Here is a 19,603-nt window from a genome sequence, read left to right on the forward strand (position 1 = left end):
ATCTTTTCATGTTGTTCTTGATTTCTTGGATGTTTTGTGTCAGGAATTTTTTAGATTTAACATTTTCTTTTGGATGCATCAAATTCTTCCATTGTGTCTTCTACACCTGGGATTCTTCCCTCCGTCTCTTATATTCTGTTGGTGATATTTATCTCTGCAGTTCTTGTTTTCATCTCTACGTTCTCTATTTCCAGGCTTTCCTCTGTTTGTGCTTTTACTATTGTTTCTATTTTCATCTTTAGACCTTGAACTACTTTTGCTAATTTCCTTTACCTGATTGTTTGCATTTTCCTGAATTTCTCCCAGTGATTTATTCATTTCCTCTCTTTAGGCCTCTGTCATGGCCTCTCTAAGGGCTTCAGTCTGTTTGGCTGAATCTTCCCGCATTTGTTTATGGATTTTATTCCTTTCCTCCATTATCATCTTCATAAAGAAAGATTTGTGGTCATTTTCTTGTGTTTCAGTTGTGTTAGAGTTTCCAGGGATGATTGCTTTGGGATAGGTTCTGTAGATGCCATATTATTTTGACTTTTGTTTTGTTTTTATGCTGGCCGTTAGCCATCTTGCTGTCTCTGGCTTTGGGAGGTATTTTCTGGTGTCCTTCACTGGCCATTGAGAGCAGCTCATAGATGAGTGGCTATAGCTTGAGACCCCTCACCTGCGGGCATCAGGGAACCCATCAGGTGGATCAGGTGGGTGAACTGCGGTCAGACCTAAGAACTTTCAGTCGACCAGCTGGGTGACCTGAGGTCAGGTCTGTGTTCCACACTGTGGTGTCTCCTCTTGGCAGGGATATTTAGACACTGGTGTTTTGTAACCCACAGTTCAGTCTGAGACATAGAGTTCAAGTGCAATGTGCCACCAGCTGGCTTATGGCTAGATTTTGGAGCCTGAGCCTGTGCCTGTGTGGACCTGTGAAATTTATGTGGACTGGCTGAATGACCTGAGGTCAGATCCACTTATGTTCCAGACTGTGGAGTCTCCTCTGGGCTAGAAGACCCAGGCACTGGTGTTTTGTAGCCCAGAGTTCAGTCTGATACAGCTTGCATGCAGGTAACTGGCTAGACTTTGGATACTTGTGTACATGCCTGCAGGGACCCAGGGACTGTGCTCCACACAGTGTGGACCCCTCTCACCTGGGTATCAGCAGTACTGGTGCTTTATATCCCTCAGTTTGGTCCTTAGGTCGCTGTGCATTCACTGCTGCCCTGCTGATCACACACTGTGTGTGATCAGCTCAGCCATCTTGGATCTCTGGACGTCTTTATTATTTTTAATCTACTTGTTTTTCTAAGAACTTGAATTACATCATTAAGTTATTTGTGATTTCTGATTTTTTAAATGTAACTATTGACTTCCCTTGTGAAAATGTTTTCATTGTATCATATAGGTTCTGACATATTGTGTTTTAATTTTCAGTTGGCTTCTGGAAATTTTGATTTTCTCTATTGATTTCTTAAATATTGTTTTATTGAATTTATAAGTTTTGCGTGTTTTTATTTTATTTGCTATTGGTTTCTAGTTTTGTGCCACTGTGATAGAAACACAAGAAATTATTTCAGAATTTTATGTTAATACTTGCTTTATTTAAAATTCGACCTACTGAGAAGAATGTGCATTCTCTGGTGAGTGGAATGTTCTGTAGCTGTCTGATAAGTTCATTTCACATGGTAACTTCATTTGACTGTTTCTTTTTGTTAATTTTTGTATAGATTATCTGTTTATTGGTGAGAGTATTAAAGTTGTTTACTTTAGATGAATCTGTGCTTTACATACAATAGCACTTTTAGAAAACTCAATGTGTCAGTGCCTTGTTTATAATATATATGCTTAGAATTGTAATGTCTCAGTTAATTTAATGTGATCTCATTTACTACTTTTGATTAACTTTGCCTTGAAATCTACTTTCATACAAGAATAGCTATACTTGCTTTCTTTTGACATCAGTTTTCTCAGAAAGGCTTTTTTACATCCTTTCACCCAAACAGAGGCTGTTTGTTTTTGTCAGTGAGGTGCAGTTATTCCAGGAAAACATAGAGTGATTTCATACTTATGTCCTCCTTTTTTTGTTAGTATACACGATCATTTTGAACAGATTAAAGTTATTTTATAAGTCAAATAAGGATTGGAGTCAGATGCACTGTGGTCTAATGGCTGTAACCTGAGCACGTAGGACACTGAGGCAGGAGGGTGGTGAACTCCTGGCCGCCCTGAACTACATAGGTAGCCCACGTTTTAAGAATGAACAGCAACAATAAAAATGAGAAATTGAGCAGCAGCAGCAGCACAATATAACAGGGTTGAAGTGCTGGGTAGAAAAGCATTATGGGAGCTCTGGCCATAGCTGGAGCCTTTTCCCCCTAAGACCTTGTGAATAGTGAAAGCACTACCCCTACTGGGTTTTTGTTTGTGAGGAATATGATTGCAGGAAATGAACCCTGGGTCTTGCACATGCTAGGTAAGCTGTGCCACTGAACCTATGTATTTAAAGTACTTCAGCAATTCAGGAGGGATTCCATCACCCATTTTGGTTATTAAAACATGTCAGTAACGTGACAGCACCAGGTGTTCTGGTGGCGTCATAGGACATTCCGATTCATTGTTGCTCTCAGTTATATCCAGATGGGTTTCAACTACGTTTTTCATTTGTCTTAGCTCATCTGGCAAATGGAAGGATGCCCCTTCCCTGGAGAAGGTTTCTCTAACTCGATTCTGGGGCAGAGAGCAGCTTCTTATGCTGTTATTTACTGCCCTGTCTCCATTGGTTGTTTTTTTTCAGATTTGAAAAGTCATATATACTCCAATATATGAACCATGTCAGGGCAACACATATGTGGACTAGTTGACTGTTTGTGGAAACATTACCCTAGGATTGTGGGGTGGAGGATATCCAGCATTGGTCCCTAGTTCCTGTGAAGCTGGCAGGACGCTGCATCACTGGCTTCCCATATCAACTCGTACCTATTGGCCTCCCCAGACACCTCCTTTTTCTTGCCTTTCCCCATCATTCAATGTCCCTTGGCCTTGGTCCTCTCTCCAGCTCTGTCCATTTAGGGTGATAAGAACGGAGCCAACCTTGTCTATAAATAAAATATGAAGGCTTCCATCTCATCATTTGAAAGATGACAAGAAGTCTCACCCAACAGAGTCTGTCCACTTTATGCCAGATGCCTTTCTTAGAGGAACTCCCTAAGATTATCAACACCTTAGTAGGAGATGGCTTTGCCTAGGATCCTTTATCTTTTATAAGAAAGGAATAAGATGTCACCTGATCTGAGGAGAGTATGTACTCTGCCCCAGTGATTGACCTTGCTCATCACTTCCGTTGGACTAACTAGGAAAGTAAAAACTAGCCTTGCTTTTCAGGCAGAGCTAAGCTTCAATGCAAAGGAAGTTAATCCTTATGAGAATGTGGTGTCTTAAGGTTTCTGGAGCATGAGTATTTGGGAGCCAAAAACCTAAATTAAAAGCTGGCTTGCCTTGCTGACTGTATGTGGCACCTGTCAGTCGTATCTTCCTAGGTCTCAAGAAAAAATGATGGACCCACCTTGGATGTGACTGTGCAGAGGAAATGAATTAATGTGTAACAAGACCCTGGCAGTCAACTGTGACGTGTGCATATGTGCTTCCAGAGATAGATGACCCCCAACCAGGCCCTAGAGAAAGAAAATTAAAAGCAGCGCTCAAATTTGAGGAACAAAAATTGAACATAATCAGCACGAAAGAAGTCCTGACCCAAATACAAAATTCATAGAAGAACATAAACTTCCCTCGTATAAGCGAGGAAAGACTTTAAGGAAGAAAGTTATTGCCTCTCGCAAATATCAAGACATCTGAGCCTTGGAAGCTGCATGCTCCTTCAGCAAGTAATGGTAGATGCTGTATGCAAAGAAACTTATGCCGAGGATGATGATGGAGGCGGACAAGGTGATGAGGATGTCGATGGACATTTGCTTCTCCATTGTAGCCCTTATGAGGCAGCAGTAGGGACCAGGACAACCGTTGGTGCTGCAGTAGATGGGGCCCTGTTTTACCAGGGGACGCTGTTGAAGCAGGAGTATAAATAAAAAGATGCACTGGCAGGTGACCTGCAGGAGAAAGTACAGCAGGTACAAAAGCAGGAGGAACTTCTCCTGGTGCAAGTTTAGGATAGATCTCTTCCAGGAGGTACCCAAGTCCTTATTGGAGCCTTCTTCTGTGTCTCTTGCCATGGACATAATGGACACCATGGTCCTAATCACGTTGACCTGCTTTTGCCGGACTTGAGCCATGAAGACTTCCACAAGACATAAAAGTGCTATGAAGATGAAATAGAAGAAGTACCACGTTCCCAGTATAGGGATGGAAAATCTTTCTCCAAAACACTTCATCAGGCACGGCAAAGTGATATTTCCACGGCAGATGAAATCTTCCTTGATGTGGATCCAGGGCATGTGGGCCACATACAAGACCATGCTATATATGACAACCAGGCTAAACCACAGATCCCGGCCAAAGTAGTAGCTAGATTCTGTGCTGACCATTGTGTGCAACTTAGGGATCAGTCGGACGATCACTGCAGCTGCCATGTCTTCAGACTCTCGGGCCACCTGAGGAACTGAGGAGCAGCAGACTGACGGTGCCCTAGGAAGGAAAGCAAAGCAGGGAGAGGTCGGAGTAGAAAGTGAGAGCAGTTCCCGCACATCCTAAGCTCATTTAAAAAGCCTTCTCAGCTTTTTAGATGCTGCCTCCTCTTGCTAGGTTGTGTATAAAGGGGCTCAGAATCAGGAATCCTACCTTTTCCACATATTTTACAAAGCCCTTATTATCCAGCATGGAGCATCATGTCCATAAGGACCATATTCTATCTGATAAACGAAAGACAGAAGAACAAAAACAGTTCAAAGATCGGTATTGTTTGACAATATTCTAGAAACCTCATGGAAATCTCCACATACTTTTCACTTTTGCCGGGAAATTTCCCAAGACAAAAAAAAGAAGGGAGGGATATTGTTCCCCTGTGTTTCTTGCCAACAAGCTCAAGGTACATGGGACCTTTCTTCCCCCCCCCCCCCGTGTTCTCCAGGGTGCAACTGCCGCCCCAACTATGTATACTGACAATATTGTGGACTGCTCACACACGGTAGATATAACATGCCCTGGGCTGCGGCATCTTATTTCTTCAGGAAGATTTTCAGAGCTTAATTTGGGTAGTTGTTAGTGTTTCCCCTCTTCTCAGTTGCCATTTATATATAACCTGCACCTCATATATGTGAAACCAGCGCTGAGCTGTTGAGCAATACCCTCGGCTCTCATTTTTATTTTGAGGAAGGATGTCACTGTGGCGCCCAGACTGGTCTCCAGCTTTCCAACCTCCTGCCTCAAGATCTGGAGTGCTGTGAAGATAGGCGTCCTCCACCACAGCTTGGCGTCCTCCACCAGAGCTCTCTTACCTCTATCGTTCCGTCAATGGCCAGCCATTTGAGGTTTAGGGGAGTTAATACATGTCAGGCTAATAAAGTATACATAATGGAAAAGCTATAATTTGAAACATTTAAAGGTGTATTTCTGTGGCATTTAAGAACGCAAGCGTCTGCCTCATCCGTTCCCAGGATGTTCCCTCCTCCCCAGTGAAAACTACGTACTCACTAAATGCTGCCCTTCCCCCACTCTCTTCACCCTGTTTGACCACTCAAGGGAGTTGGTGAAAATTAAATAGCTCACAATGCAGCCTTTTTAAACTGGCTCATTTTCATTAGTGTGGTGTCGTTATGGTTCATTCATAAAGTTAATCTGAAGCAACTGTCGGAATGTTCTCTCATTTGAGAGTCTGTACGAGAGACACAATACTTTTATCGAGTGCAGTTTTCCTACAAACTGGCAGTGATGAGCTCATTGTTAGCTTCAGTTCATAGACCAACTTAGCAAGATTAACATAAATGTCCTTGCCTTATGAGAAACAGAACCAAGATTGAGTCTCTGTTTTGGACTTATTTTGGACGCCTGGCTCAGCAGCTAAGAGCCCCGGATACTTTTATAGAGACCCTGAGGTGGATTCCCAGTACCCACACAGCTGCTCATAAAGATCTGTAACTCTAGTTTCGGGCGAGTCCGCGCCCTCTTCTGGCCTCTCCCCAGCGCTCGCGGCGTTCATACACACGTGCTGGCAAACATTCATTCACTTAAAATAAAAATAAATAAATTGTACGTCCCACCCAAAGCTCTTACTTCTAAAATCTAATTGGCAGTTTAGATATCAGTCTTTCGGGCCACAGCTCCAAGTCCACTGTTCCTCCTGGCCGGGTGGAGCTTAGCACAGCACTGCGAACCTGTCCCTACTGTCCAACTGCCGTAGAATCTCTCTATAACTGCCAACGGGCTGTACCACCTGGCCCTTCTGCTTGCAAAAGTGCTCACTTTGGGCTGCATAACCTTGTTGGCCACCTGTAGCGCCAGAGCCCCTGTGACAAGCTGGACCCAGCAGACCCCTCTTGTGTGGCCTCTCCTGCTTTTGAGTGTCTGGCTGGCCTCTGATCGTGCCTCCCCTGTGGCCTTTGGCCTTTCCAGACTTCTTCTTCTACCAGGAGGTGAGACTTGAAGGCAACCCAGACACAGCGCCACTGCCAGTATCAGCTGAGGGAGGCAGAGAGGGGCGCTGAGGGGCTTGGTGTGGACTGAGGGCTGCGAAGCTTTGGGGACTCTGGCACACAGGGTAGCCTGAGTCTTTCTGGACCAAGTTCAAAGACCTGGGAGAAGCTGGGCCTGACAGAGACAGAGCTGACTGTGGAAGTCATTTAGTAGATTACCTGGGAAGATTAGGGCGAGCTGTCTCCAGAGGACAGGTGCAACCTGGGCAAGAAGATGAGCAGCTAGCATGGAGGTGCCTGATGTCAGCCTAGTACTTAATTCTCCTCAGGGTTCTCCCTAGTTCACCAGTTCACTTGATTGTCAAAATATAAGAAAGCCTGCCCAGTGTTTGAAATGTTTGTGATATAGAAGTAAGAAGTGTAAGGTTGTGAGCACTGCCAAAGTGTATGTGTGGGCAGGGGTGGGGGGGGGGGGAGGCGGGAACCAAAACAAAAACAACAATACTGCTCTCACCTCAAAGGGGAGGAGAGATTGATTATTCTGCAGCCAAATATGAGTGCTGACTATGAACACAGACTTGGTTTACCTCGTGTTCTGTGTTCTAACATGGTAACAGTTTGATGGTAACAGAAGAACGGCAAATCCTAAGTCAACACTTTCATGCATTGGTGCATGGTGCATTGGTGGGAACACCAGGTGGGTAGTTTACACCAGAGTGGAGACATCTCAGTCACAGGCCCCAGATGCTGTCTGACGACGAAGCTCTTAGCTTTGGGGTTGATGGACAATAGAGGTGGTTTTTCCTACATTCCAAAAGAATTTACATAATCAGCCAGGTGGTGGTGGTGCATGCCTGTAATCCCAGCACTCAGGAGGCAGAGGCAGGCGGATTGCTGTGAGTTCAAGGCCAGCCTGGTCTACAAAGTGACTCCAAGACAGCCAGGGCTAACACAGAGAGACCTTGTCTTGGAAAACAGAAAAACAAAAAAACAAAAGAAAAAGAAAAGAAAAAGAAAAGAAAAAAAAGAATTTACATAATCGTCACAAGAATGTTGAGCACAACAAATGGCTACTGAAGGGGCTGATACATCCTCAGATATTATTATCTGTATCTGCAATGTTCCAACGTTCCCATACTCACTGAAGCTCTGATCAGACTATTGACCTTTCTGGAATGCTCAGCATCGGTGTGGCTTTCTGCTTCTCCAGCACAAAGGAGGCCTGTTCCTGGAACTAGTTTTGCTCCTGTGGCTACTCAGGTTTTGTAAAGATAGGCAAAGGGCAGATGCACACAAAACAAAACAGAAAGCCAAAACCCAGATAGTTATTTTCTGAGTCTTGTTTCCTCCTGCTGCCAACCTACTAGCTGTGGTCTCAGCCTACCTCTAAAAAAGCAATGCTACTGTTGCCATTCCCGTCTGTCTCCACCAGAGGGCGCTAGATAGCTTCTACATAGTTAGATAACAACAGTGGCGCTACTAGGAGACTAGATTTGTTAAAGTAGGGTCAGGGGCCAGGGATGCCTCAGGTCCTGGTGATAAAGAGCTGCCTGGGACTTCTCCCTGGGCATTTGCAGGATAGCTCTTGGAGAAGGGCACCTCGTTAGTTGGACGAGCTCACGACAAACTGTTGCTCTTTGCAAAGATCTACAAAACTGTAAGGGGGCAGATTAGGGTGCATGGAGGAGGAGGATGTGAGGTTCCGTCTCCATTCCTCAGCTCACTCCTGCCCACGACAGGAAACAGATTGTCTTCAAAGGAAAGATGAGCTTATTCTGGCTTCTGTTTCAAGGGTCCATCACTGTGGGGAAGATAAAAACGGCCTGGGCTTCCCAAGGAAGCTAGCTGGGAACTTGAATATGTTGTGGGAGCTTTGGTGGTGGCTAATATTGATGACGGTGGTGCTGTAGAGATGGCCCGGGGTTAAAAGCACTGGCTGTTCTTCCAGAATACTCAAGTTTGATTCCCAGCACCTTTCGTTGGCTCACAATCATCTGTAACTCTACATCCAGGGGATGCCACACCCTTTTCTGGTCTTCACTGGCACCGGGCGTGCATGTGGTACACAAACATACAGGCAGACGAAATATGTATACACATAAAATTTAGAATACTAGAAAACGAAACTTTAAAATTGACAATGACTTCAAGTTCAAACACATGACAAGGGCAAAGCATCACCCAGGCAGGGAGGCCTGGATTTGGCCCTAGGGCCTTCACCAGGTCCACTGTACAAAAAAAAAAAAAAAAAAAAAGTCCCATTTTCACGTTCTTTCGGGCAGAAACATAGCTCTGCAGTGGGGTTTGCTCTGGCTAAACATGCTCCTGTGCTATACGTCCAGTCTTCCTCCCAGGGGACAACCCACTGCACAGCACCAGGGATTCAGAGCAAGTAGCTTAGGGGAAATGGTTCCTATTTCCCAGGACACACTAATGAACAGGTGACCCACTGTAGTGGAGACAGGAAGATGTGATGATCCTTTTTCATGGTGCTTTAGGTTGGGGTGTGGGCTTCACACCGAGTGAGTGTAGATAGTGGAAACATCTTAGAGTCCCAGCTCCCTTGAGAAAAGGGTGCTCAGTTCCTCCTCGGAGCCTATTTGGACTTTGGTCTAGATCATGGTCCAACTCAAGACAATGATAAAATCCCATTGGGATTTAGTTTATTTGGATTTCTGTCTCATTGAATAAGAAGGTACATTAGCAGATTGAGGATGCCTTCTTGCCAAAAAAAAAAAAAAAAAAAAAGAAAGAAGGAAAGAAGGAAGGAAGTAAGAAACAGTGGCTACCGGCAGTGTCTTTGGCATGAGGGTTTTTTTTTTTTTTGGTTTGGTTTGGTTTGGTTTGGTTTTTTGTGTGTGTTTTTTTTTTTGTTTGTTTGTTTTTTGTTTTTTTTGCATTCTACAAATTTTGTTCTGAAATTTTATCCCAAAGTAACAGCATAGGCAGGCCAGGATTTGAGGAGTTGATGGAGGGGATCTGTTCCCTTGTGTCACCCCATCTTCTACCACGGATGGAAATGGTGTTGCTTCTCACCTTGAAATCAGAGAGCAGTGCTTGTCAGACAGCTTTCTCCACCGGTCCATGGATCACAGGCTTCCAGTTTTCAGATCTATAAGAGACAAATCTTTATCATTTACAAATTATCTAGTCTCAGGAAAAAAATTAAAGAAACAGGCTTGTGAAATGGTTCAGCAGGTAAAGGTGTGTGATCATTTGAGTTCTAGCCCCAGGGCCCATGTGATGGAAGGAAAGAACCAACTCCCACAAATTGTCCTCTGACCTCCAAATGTACACTGTAGCACACTTGTGGCATGGCGTGTATATGGGACACTCACTATCTAACTAACTAACCAGTTTTAGATATTTAGCGATAACAGCACAATGGACTAAGATGCACTCATCCTCAGTCACCTTGGAACTTGTGCAAGGAGATAAGCAGTGGGATGGCCTCTTCTCCAGTGCTTCTTCCTGCCCAACTTCCGTCTTTATATGAAGTCCAAGCTCAGTGCAGCGTGTGCACCACGAGCTCCAGTGGGGCTCCAGTATCCAGCCAAGGTGTGGCACAGAGTGCATGCTCAATATTATTTTGATGAAGGGGTCTTTTCCTAAGGTGCAGTTACCACTCGTAAACTGGGAAAGTGAGTGAAGAAGATGGCTGGCGATTTTGTGTAAGCTCAAGGTGACCTGACATTGACCTGGGTTTTTTTCTTTTTAAATCTTTCTCTTTAAACTGAATATCTTTTTATACCATTGTATCTTTTGTTTCTAATTAAAATATAGTCAGATCATTCCTTCTTTCTTTCCTCCCTCAAATTCCTCCATGTTCCCTTTCCAGCTACCATTCATATTTGTGACCTCTTCTTTATTACTGTTACACACACACACACACACACACACACACACACTTATATACAAATAAAAGCATAAATGCAAGATGCTGAGTCTTATCTAGTGTTGCTTTTATGTGTATTTTTTAGGACTGACCATTTGAGATTAGATAACTATTGTATGGTGCTCATCTCTGGGAAAGAGTTCTGCGTCTCTCAGCAGTTCTTAATTGCCTGTAACTCTTTATCTAGGAGTGGAGCTCCATTTGACTTCCTCCAGCCACATTAGCATATCAACTGTGCTGTCACTGTTCAGGTACTGGTCAGCCACTTTGTTGAGGTTTCATGGGTATAGCTCTCCTATTAAATCTAGAAGACACAATTGTACAGCAGACTCCCGGTCCTCTGGCTCTCTCAATCTTTCTACGTCATCTCCAATTTTCCCCAAGCCTCAGGTGTAAGATTTGTGCTGCTGATGTATCAACTGGAGCAGTGTACCCCAATGTCATTTGTTCTCTGCATTTTGACTAGTTGTGGCTTTCTGTAATGCTCTCCATGCTGTTAGTTTTAGAGTCACTGGACAGGAGAGAGAACCTCTGCTGAGAAAACGCTTCTGTAAGACTGTGCTGTAGACAAGCCCGTAGAACATTTTCTTAGTGATTGATGTGGGAAGGGTGTGTTTTCACTGTGTGATCCAGGCTGGTCTCGAGCTCTCAATCTTCCTTCCTGCCTCAGCTTCTCAAGTCCTGAGATTCCCAGCATGCACCACCAGGTCCAGCCTCTCTTAGTTCATGTTAGAAATAACATATGATGCTATATTTTCAAAGGTGTCTCAAGCTACCGTATGTTCTGTCAGAAGTGAACAGAGAACGTTAGAGCTCTGCTAATGCTTGCGTATCTAGCTATTTTTCCCCACTCAAACTCTACTAAGCTACCCTGCTCCAACTCATAGCCAAGTTTGTCTGCAGCATCATGCATCTGATAAGTTTTAAAATAAACAGGATGTAAAACAAAGAGATGAACCTGAATATTTTTGTTGTTGTTGAAAAAAACACAGAAACAGGGGACAAATGTAAATGGCAGAGGGAAAGATAAGACCTAGGTGGCCATAAGATTGTATCCTTCCTGATCATCCTAAAAGGGGGAAGAAGGACCATGAGTTCAGGGTTTGTATTTCTGTTCTCTGCTCTCAAGTGATGTGCCTCTCACTCTAGGCTTTGCATGGTTGCTTTCTCTTCTCCAAGTCTTCACTACTCTCATATGAAGTGAGGACCATTGTTTCACACAGTCCATTTAATCATTACAATAACTCTTTGGAGTGTATCATATTATTACTCCCATTTTACAGAAGAAAGACAGAAACGCACATGGAGATTACAGAATCTGTCCCAGGGACAGTTATTGTGATAGATACAACTGGGATTGAATGCAGAATCAGGAGATAACTATTCCCATAGCGCTCACTGCCCTGGGAGAATGTGGGGGCCTTAGGAGGACTCATCCATCTATTTATTCAGTGAATCTCCATTTACCCTATCACTCTCAGCAGGTTGTTGCAATTTGAATCATTTCACCCAAAGCACTCATGCTACGCATTGCCTATGGTAGTTGCTCTACTATTGCAAGGCAGGGCAGGTGGCTTCCTAGCAAGCAACACTGTCTTTAGAGTCCAACACAGTCCCTAAGCTGTACAATTGGAGCTAAGGGAGAAAGCAGTTGGTGTTCTGTGCTTTGGATTGGAAATGAGCACACAAAAGGATGGCATGCAGATCTAGGGCAGCTATCTCTGCAGAGCTCCTCGACTGTTGCTATTGTCAGAACTCATCAGAAGAGCTCTGCATATGCCCGGGGGCATTCTGCCCCCCCCACAACCACTACAAAGTCGGTAGTTCACAGTTCTGTCTCCACTCTATGAGGAAATCTGCCAGGGTCTCCGAGTCCGTGTGTTGGCTTGTACAAGCACCATATCACAGTTGTGCCAGAGTGCGCACTGCTTACATTTTTATTTTACATTTTTACTGTGTTTTTAAACCCTAAGTGAAGAAACAAAGTCTCTTACGATGGTATAGAGGAGAAGGCTGTGTGGATGACAACTGCGTTTTTAAAAATACACGTATGGTATCTCTAAATTCAATTGTTGGCGTGACTGTGAAGTCAGGGCTTATTCTACTTCAAAAAGTGATATGAGGGAGTAATGTTTGCTGGCACCAAACTGAGTCTTGGTTATTGGGGTAATCAGAACGGAAAGAGAAGTTTAAAGGCGGTAGTTTTCTCATCGTCGAAAGTGATTGAGAGTTCCCCCTTTCGTACCGCCTAAAATATCACTTGGGGGGAAACCACTGTTTCAGAGAACAATTTCAGAGGACTACAATATACTCCACTGCTTACTGGCAAGCCATGCCTGAGCGAAGGGTCTAGGACTAGGTCCGTCTCAGGTAAAATGCTGGTAACAATAGTGGTATTTCAGAGACCATAATTACAAATGAGCAATGCAGGAAACTATCTAATTAAAAGCGCCGTATGTAATGAATACTGTAGGGCAATGTCAAGTCAAACTTTATGCATAGGTATCCGGCTTTTGTGGTGGTGGTAGTGGTTCAAAGATAATGATAAAAATCGTTATAGCAAAACACAAAAAGTGGCTGGTAATTCTAGGCGACAAACCTTAGGAATTAGTAATAGCCTGTATTAACTTCTTCTCATGCCTAGGTCGTCCCCTGATTAAGTTTCTGCCCTAAAGGAAGGACCACAGCAAAGACCAGGAGAAACTACTACCGACTTCTGTTTCCCAAAGGAACGCTCGCTCAACAAGCCAGATCTAGGATCCATGCCAGGCTCCGCCTCTTCCGGTTCCGCCCCCAGTTTGCGCCAGTAGCCGCGCCCCCAAGGCGGCGAGACTGCAGATTCGCTTAGCTTTGCGGGACTCCCTTTCCGGCGGCGCGCTGACGTCACAAGCCCTGCGCCTCCCGCTCCTCTTCGGGCCTGCTTTCGAGCGGAAGGTCGTCCCCGTGACCGGCTAGGTGGTTGGAGTAGCTGTCGCCATGTTGTCGGTCGCTGCCCGCTCGGGCCCGTTCGCGCCTGTACTGTCGGCCACGTCCCGCGGGGTGGCGGGCGCGCTGCGGCCCCTCCTGCAGGCCGCGGTGCCCGCCACCCCGGAGCCACCTGTTTTGGACCTGAAGCCACCCTTCCTGTGCCGAGAGTCGCTGAGTGGCCAGGCCGCGACTCGGCCTCTGGTCGCCACGGTGGGCCTCAATGGTGAGCCGGGTTCAGGATGCCCCGATCTCGTTCTCTGCGGGTCCCGGGCGTCGGGGGACGGGGTGTGTGTGCTGGGATGTGGCGGGCGGGCTGGTGTGGGAGGATGCAGTTCCGGCCTCAGCGACCTTGGCAGGCGGAGCAGACGCGCTCACAGAGACGGGATGCCCCTGGGATGCTCCGGCGGCGGCTCCCCTCCACCGCCTCAGGAGCCTTTCTGTGTGTCGGTCTGGGTTCCCTCCTCAGGCTACACTCGACTTCCTTGATTAATTTCAAGACCGGCCTCCCACTGTCACCGCCGACGAAGATACTATACTGTTCCGTACAGGAGTTTGACCTTGGGCGAGTTTCCAAACGTTTTTCCTCGACAAGGTGGCTTCGTGGTTATAACAGTTTTGTAGGGGTGTTGGTGATGCTTACGTGAGAGGAGTCTAGGTAAAATCATCGGTACGGTTTAGACGATAAGTGTTCAGAGTAGAAATTGTAGAGAACATGTAGGAAGTTGTCCAAGTACCTGTACACCTGCCTTTCAGTGTCCTAACCCCCTGGCGACCTCATCACCATTTCCGCAAAAACAAGAAAGACGCTCCGGAGGTCAGTTCCACTGTAGAGGGTCAGCAGTGGTTTCAGGTGGCATTAGGGCTTTCACAACCTCACTTACCATGAACACAAGGCTGAAGTAGACCGCCAGAGGCCAAGTGGCCCGCACAGTGGGGGTTCTGTGCATCTTGGTCTATGACCAGTTTATCTCAGTTTGTGCTTGCCTTGACTTTTCACATTCCCTTGTGATTTGAAAATCGAGAAAGGTTTCTGGTTGTGTCCCAGAGTATGGGAAGCTGCATTAGGCTTTTTGGTTTCTGCTCCCATAGTTGACTCTGCTTCATTTCATAGGACTATGATTGTGTTATGTTACCTACTTGGCACCGTTCGTTGTTGAGTGTGTGACCTTTCTATTTGTTAATCAGATTGCCTTCTTGGGCAGCATTGTACTGGGCATTTACCTTACCCCTCCCCCTCTACCAACAGCCTTTTTCCTGCTAAGGCAGGGTCCTGCTGTGTATCCTAGGCTGGCCTCAGACTCATGGATTCTTGATTCCGCCTTCCCAGGCCTGAGAATTTTTAGCATGAACCACCCTGCCTAGCTTTTCCTGTAGATTTTTAATGATCTGCACTGGTTTGTTTTTAATATCTGTATTTTAGCCTTTAACCTTAATTTCAGGTCAGATTAAAATTTTTTACTTTTGCTGATATCTTGGTGTTACTGTAGCATAGAAACACTTCCCATCCCATTGAGATGTCTGGCGTTGACTTTAAGGAGCAGAATGCACTCCTTGTTTTTGTCTCCTACTCAAATTTTGTATCCAATGATTCAAGAACTTTTTTTCTAAGTAGTATAAAGGAGCACTGGTGGGTTTTTGAGAACTTTTCAGGAAGTGTAATTCCTAGCTTGTTCCAAGTCTGTTTTGAGTTGGGGGATCAGGAGGTGAGAAATGAGGGAGAAGCAAATTGCAGAGGTAAAAAGTGTCACCCACGCTTGTGAGATAACTAAAAGGTTTCTTGTAAAAATCGGTGGCTTATCTGCTTCATAGAAGCATTTTCCAAACCAGTAGAAACAGCCAGAAGCTTTTTCTGAATGCACACTTTGTCTCGTATCGTAATTGCACATTAAAATCCATCTAGGTGGTTTATGGTGACAAAATGGGTTGACTTGGAAGGTTTGTAAAGGGATACGTCTGCGTTATCTTAGCATCTCTTTCATTCAGATTTCTAGGTACATTGGCTCTGTGACCATAAGAAGTATACATACCTTCGATTTCCTTTATTTCGAGGTGATATTTCAATAACCAATCATGTTCTAAGGTTAGAATTAAATTAAGCATCTGTGCTTAATATGGCTTTTGCAAATTACATAGAGAATGACTGTTGCAAATGTGGCGGTTTCCTAAAGGTTTCTTGGTTGATGATGTGAATTTCTGAAGTGTAACTTGCTATACAGAGAACAATTGATAACTAGATTTCTTTTGTCACCAGAACTCTTGAGAACAAGTCATTCTGTGCAGTGTTCTTAGTTACCTTTACTTGTTCGGGGTTGGTAGCTGTGGGTACTGTTGATTGTAGAACTGAACTGAGCTCCTTTCTGTTTTACGTAGGCAACACATTCCTTAGTGTAACCCCAGGCATTGTAACTCTTACTTGATTCCAAATGCCGGTCTATATTATCACATTAATATTAGGTATCATAATCATAATGTAATACATAATGCAATGCCACATGAGCCTACCAAGTCCTAATTGTGACTCTCAGGTGGCCACTACCCATATCTCAGTTCCCTCCTCAAAGAGCAAGGGTTGTCAGGAAAGTTAATTTTGATAGTTTTCATTCTTGTTTAAATTTGTGACTTCCATAAAGTTTCTCTCTTTGAAGTCATGTGAAAAGTAGGTGAAATATTAATGTTTGTGTATTGAAGGAAGTCTTTAGGAGACCTTTGAAGACCAAGTAGCACTCACTTTCATTGGCATTGTGTGTCATAAGTAGATCTTCATTTTGAAAGGATTTATTTTTCTGAAAATAAATTTTTAACATCCTTTTTTCCCTAAAAAGTAAACTTTATGGTAATTCCTAAAACATGTTTTTATGATGATACATATTTCACATATATAGGATATTTTTTATGTATGTTATTTTGTTAGGAAATTTACTTCCTATTGTTAGGAAATTTACTTCCTAAACATAAAGACTCATGCCAGCAAGTTCATTCATCCTTTTGGTCATAAGTTTTCAAATGGCATGAGAGAAAGGACATGTTACTTCTGCTATCAAAGTATGTGAAAGTAGTAAATATTTTTAAATGTTCATTTGTCACAAACATTTTTCTATTTTATGGCCTATAGGGAAAGTGTCCCACTCAAAGGACACAGTATGAAAAAGAAAGATAATTTTTTACTAGACACTATCATCCTGTTGAGGAGGAGATATATGAAGATGGTCCCCTGCTTCCCTTATCACATTGAATAATTGTAATTGGGTCTATTGTGATTGTTGTCGTTCTCTGACACCAGTGGTTTTCTTTGAAAATAAAGTAGTACTAACTTATGTTCTGGAATCTAAAATTGCAATTCTTAAGTTTTCTACAACTAAAGTATAGCACCACATCACCAGAGGGTTATTGTCTTGTAATTAGTCTGCTATGAATTGTAAGTTCTTCCAGAGAGCACATAGTAGAGATACAAATCTAGGTATTTGCCTTGAGATGATCACACAGCAACTTGTTAGGTGGTGGATTAAGTGGGTTTTGAGATCTAATCTAGAGAATAGGAGAAGTAGTTAGCATAAGTGCACAGTTTGTCTGAACAGTTGGGTTTCTTGTTTTTGTTTTTTGAAAACTTGAAATATTTGTTTATTGTGCAGTTTGCCATTATAAGCCAAAGTCTTTGCTGATATGTACCCGTTTCAGGACATTCTTTTAATCTTTGCTTTTCACATGTTTGTCTTGCAGTTCCTGCTTCCGTTCGCTATTCCCATACAGATGTCAAGGTGCCCGACTTCTCTGACTACCGACGCGCGGAAGTTCTAGACAGCACAAAGTCTTCTAAAGAGAGCAGCGAGGCCAGAAAAGGCTTCTCTTACTTGGTAACTGCAACTACTACTGTGGGCGTTGCCTACGCAGCCAAGAATGTGGTCTCCCAGTTCGTTTCCAGCATGAGCGCTTCTGCTGATGTGCTGGCCATGTCAAAGATCGAGATCAAGTTGTCGGATATTCCAGAAGGAAAGAACATGGCCTTTAAATGGAGAGGCAAACCTCTGTTTGTGCGCCATAGAACCAAGAAGGAGATTGACCAGGAAGCTGCAGTTGAAGTGTCCCAGCTGAGGGACCCACAGCATGATTTAGAGCGAGTAAAGAAACCTGAGTGGGTTATTCTGATAGGTGTCTGTACTCACCTTGGTTGTGTGCCCATTGCAAACGCAGGAGATTTTGGTGGCTATTACTGCCCCTGCCATGGGTCCCACTATGATGCCTCTGGCAGGATCAGGAAGGGCCCTGCACCTCTCAACCTGGAAGTGCCCACCTACGAGTTCACCAGTGATGATTTAGTTGTTGTGGGTTAGACACTTGGACTCCAGGCCCGGTTTCCTTTAGTCTTCGTGTCCACTCAAAAGAGTTGAGAGTAAGCCTTGTGTACTTCTAGGTTGGTTGATTTAAGATATTTAAAATTTGTTGATAATATATTGGCAGACATTAATGTGAAGTAATTGAATTCACTGTTAAATGTTATCACGCATTAGCATAATAAAGCTACTGTTGAACATCATTAACTTCAGTCACAGACTTAAGGTGCAGTGTCTTTGATAGCTAATTCTAATAAAACATTACATATTACTGTGCAAGATGTTTGTGAAATCTATAATTGGCTTTCTCATTTCTGTCCTAATTTCATATCTTGAGCTTCAGATATCATCTTTTACTTAAAAGTGGATGGATAAATTATTTTAATACCTAATTTTTTTCTATTTTTATAATGGAAACTTTCACAGTTGTGGAAAATAATAGTTATAAAAGATAAAAATGTAAAAATACAGTATATTAGTGAAATATTTTCATTTTTGAAGACTGGATTTTTTATTTTTTTTAAACTCTGTGGCTAAACTGACCTCAAACTTGTAGTCCTTTGCCTCCTGAGTGCAGGAAGACAGGCATCATGTCCAGTTCTTAGGTTTCTCCGCAAGCCAGAGCAACAGAGGCTCAACCACCTTGAAAGCCTAGAAAAGATGAGAAAATCAGAAACCTATCAAAATACTATTTTACTCAAAGATAAACATGTATTTTGTTACAACATTTTTTATAGAGATAAGTCCATGGGTTTTTTTTTTATAAGAATTACATTCCCTGTGCAAAACCACTTAGTTTGGGATTGTTCTCAATACAGTAAAGGAGAGAAAGCAGCCCACAAGAGTGCATGATTACCACATACACAGCTTTGCGTGGCAGTCAGCTCTTTTCTTTTTGGTTTTTGGTTTTTGTGGGTTTTTTTGTTGTTTTTGTTTGTTTTGGTTTGGTTTTTTGTTTGTTTGTTTTTGTTTTCTGAAACAGGGTTTCTCTATGTAGCCTTGGCTATCCTGGACTCCCTTTGTAGACCAGGCTGGCTTCAAACTCGGGTCGATCTGCCTGCCTCTGCCTCCTGAGTGCTTGGATTAAAGGCATGCGCCACCACGCCCGGCCCTAGAGTCTATAAAGCATTTGCAAGAGAGTATTCAGGTCGTCTCTCAAAGTAAATAAAAATCTGTTTCCTAGAGGGTCATACGTGCTGCCTTTAAAAGTCATCCTTGGATCTGCCGTTAGCCAGGCTTCTGGGTTACTAAGTTCCCAATGGTTGTCTAGCCTTTTGCATTTGGTATGCCCCAAACCCTTTGTGTTGTAGGTGACAGAGTCCTGTCCTGTCTTAAATTTGTTGAACCAGTCTTCAATTTTGCTTGTAGGTAAGTCTCCCAGCAAGAAGTAATCATCCTGATAGAGATTTCCAGGGAGTTTTGCTGAAAACTAAGCAGACCTACCCTTTTATGTCACGTGTGACTAATCCCCCCCTTCCCCTGCCCCACAACACAGGAAAAAAAAATTAGCCTAATTATGCTATTGTAATAAATGTGAGTCTCTCAGTTGGTGTTGAAGTTCTTTTTCTATCTTGGAAGTCAGTTTTGTTTACAATTTTCAAAACAGTCAGTTACTAGTGGTCCCGTCAGAAGTTTCCATTATTCTGATCACATCAGAGGAAAGGTGTCTTGCTGTCCTATTTCATCTGTCAATTCATAAATCTTTCCAAGTTGCTTCAGTGGGGAACTCCGAGGCCTGGATAGTTTATCCAGAAGCCGGGCTGGTTGCCTGAGTTGGAATTTCAGTCTGCTGTCTTTAGTCTCAAGTACAGACTAGTACAGGGAGAGAAGGTTTATTTTACCTCACA

At 43.6% G+C, this 19,603-nt stretch overlaps 2 protein-coding genes across 3 annotated transcripts; one reads left to right on the forward strand and one right to left on the reverse strand.

Moving 5' to 3' along the window:
* Window positions 1-3,573: 3,573 nt before the first annotated feature.
* Window positions 3,574-9,679, reverse strand: LOC311604684 (uncharacterized protein). Of its 2 annotated transcripts, none has more exons than XM_084794723.1 (2): window positions 9,603-9,679; window positions 3,574-4,623 (listed from the first exon to the last, which is right to left on the reverse strand). In XM_084794723.1, exons 1-2 carry the CDS (start codon window positions 9,650-9,652, stop codon window positions 3,825-3,827), a joined length of 849 nt encoding a protein of 282 aa, XP_084650849.1. In that variant the 5' UTR covers window positions 9,653-9,679; the 3' UTR covers window positions 3,574-3,824. The 2 variants fall into 2 exon arrangements, with proteins under 2 accessions (XP_084650849.1, XP_084650850.1); XM_084794724.1 differs by lacking the exon at window positions 9,603-9,679 and adding an exon at window positions 6,208-6,338.
* On the forward strand, window positions 6,431-18,035 carry UQCRFS1 (ubiquinol-cytochrome c reductase, Rieske iron-sulfur polypeptide 1). The gene is made up of 3 exons (XM_084794725.1): window positions 6,431-6,566; window positions 13,106-13,651; window positions 17,146-18,035. The coding sequence occupies exons 2-3, from the start codon at window positions 13,438-13,440 to the stop codon at window positions 17,754-17,756; spliced, it is 825 nt and encodes a 274-aa protein (XP_084650851.1). The 5' UTR covers window positions 6,431-6,566; window positions 13,106-13,437; the 3' UTR covers window positions 17,757-18,035.
* Window positions 18,036-19,603: the final 1,568 nt, after the last annotated feature.

Source organism: Acomys minous (assembly GCF_964271855.1).
Source record: "Acomys minous genome assembly, chromosome: 9".
Lineage (NCBI taxonomy): Eukaryota > Metazoa > Chordata > Mammalia > Rodentia > Muridae > Acomys > Acomys minous.

What these genes read in the sequence shown, in the direction of transcription:
- LOC311604684 (XM_084794723.1), bottom strand. Translation starts at nt 9,652, where the DNA reads ATGGACCGGTGGAGAAAGCTGTCTGACAAGCACTGCTCTCTGATTTCA. An exon ending in CACTGCTCTCTGATTTCAAG is followed by an intron (nt 4,624 to 9,602) that starts GTGAGAAGCAAC and finishes TTTCCTTCCTAG; the next exon opens with GGCACCGTCAGTCTGCTGCT.
- UQCRFS1 (XM_084794725.1), top strand. Translation starts at nt 13,438, where the DNA reads ATGTTGTCGGTCGCTGCCCGCTCGGGCCCGTTCGCGCCTGTACTGTCG. An exon ending in CGCCACGGTGGGCCTCAATG is followed by an intron (nt 13,652 to 17,145) that starts GTGAGCCGGGTT and finishes TTTGTCTTGCAG; the next exon opens with TTCCTGCTTCCGTTCGCTAT.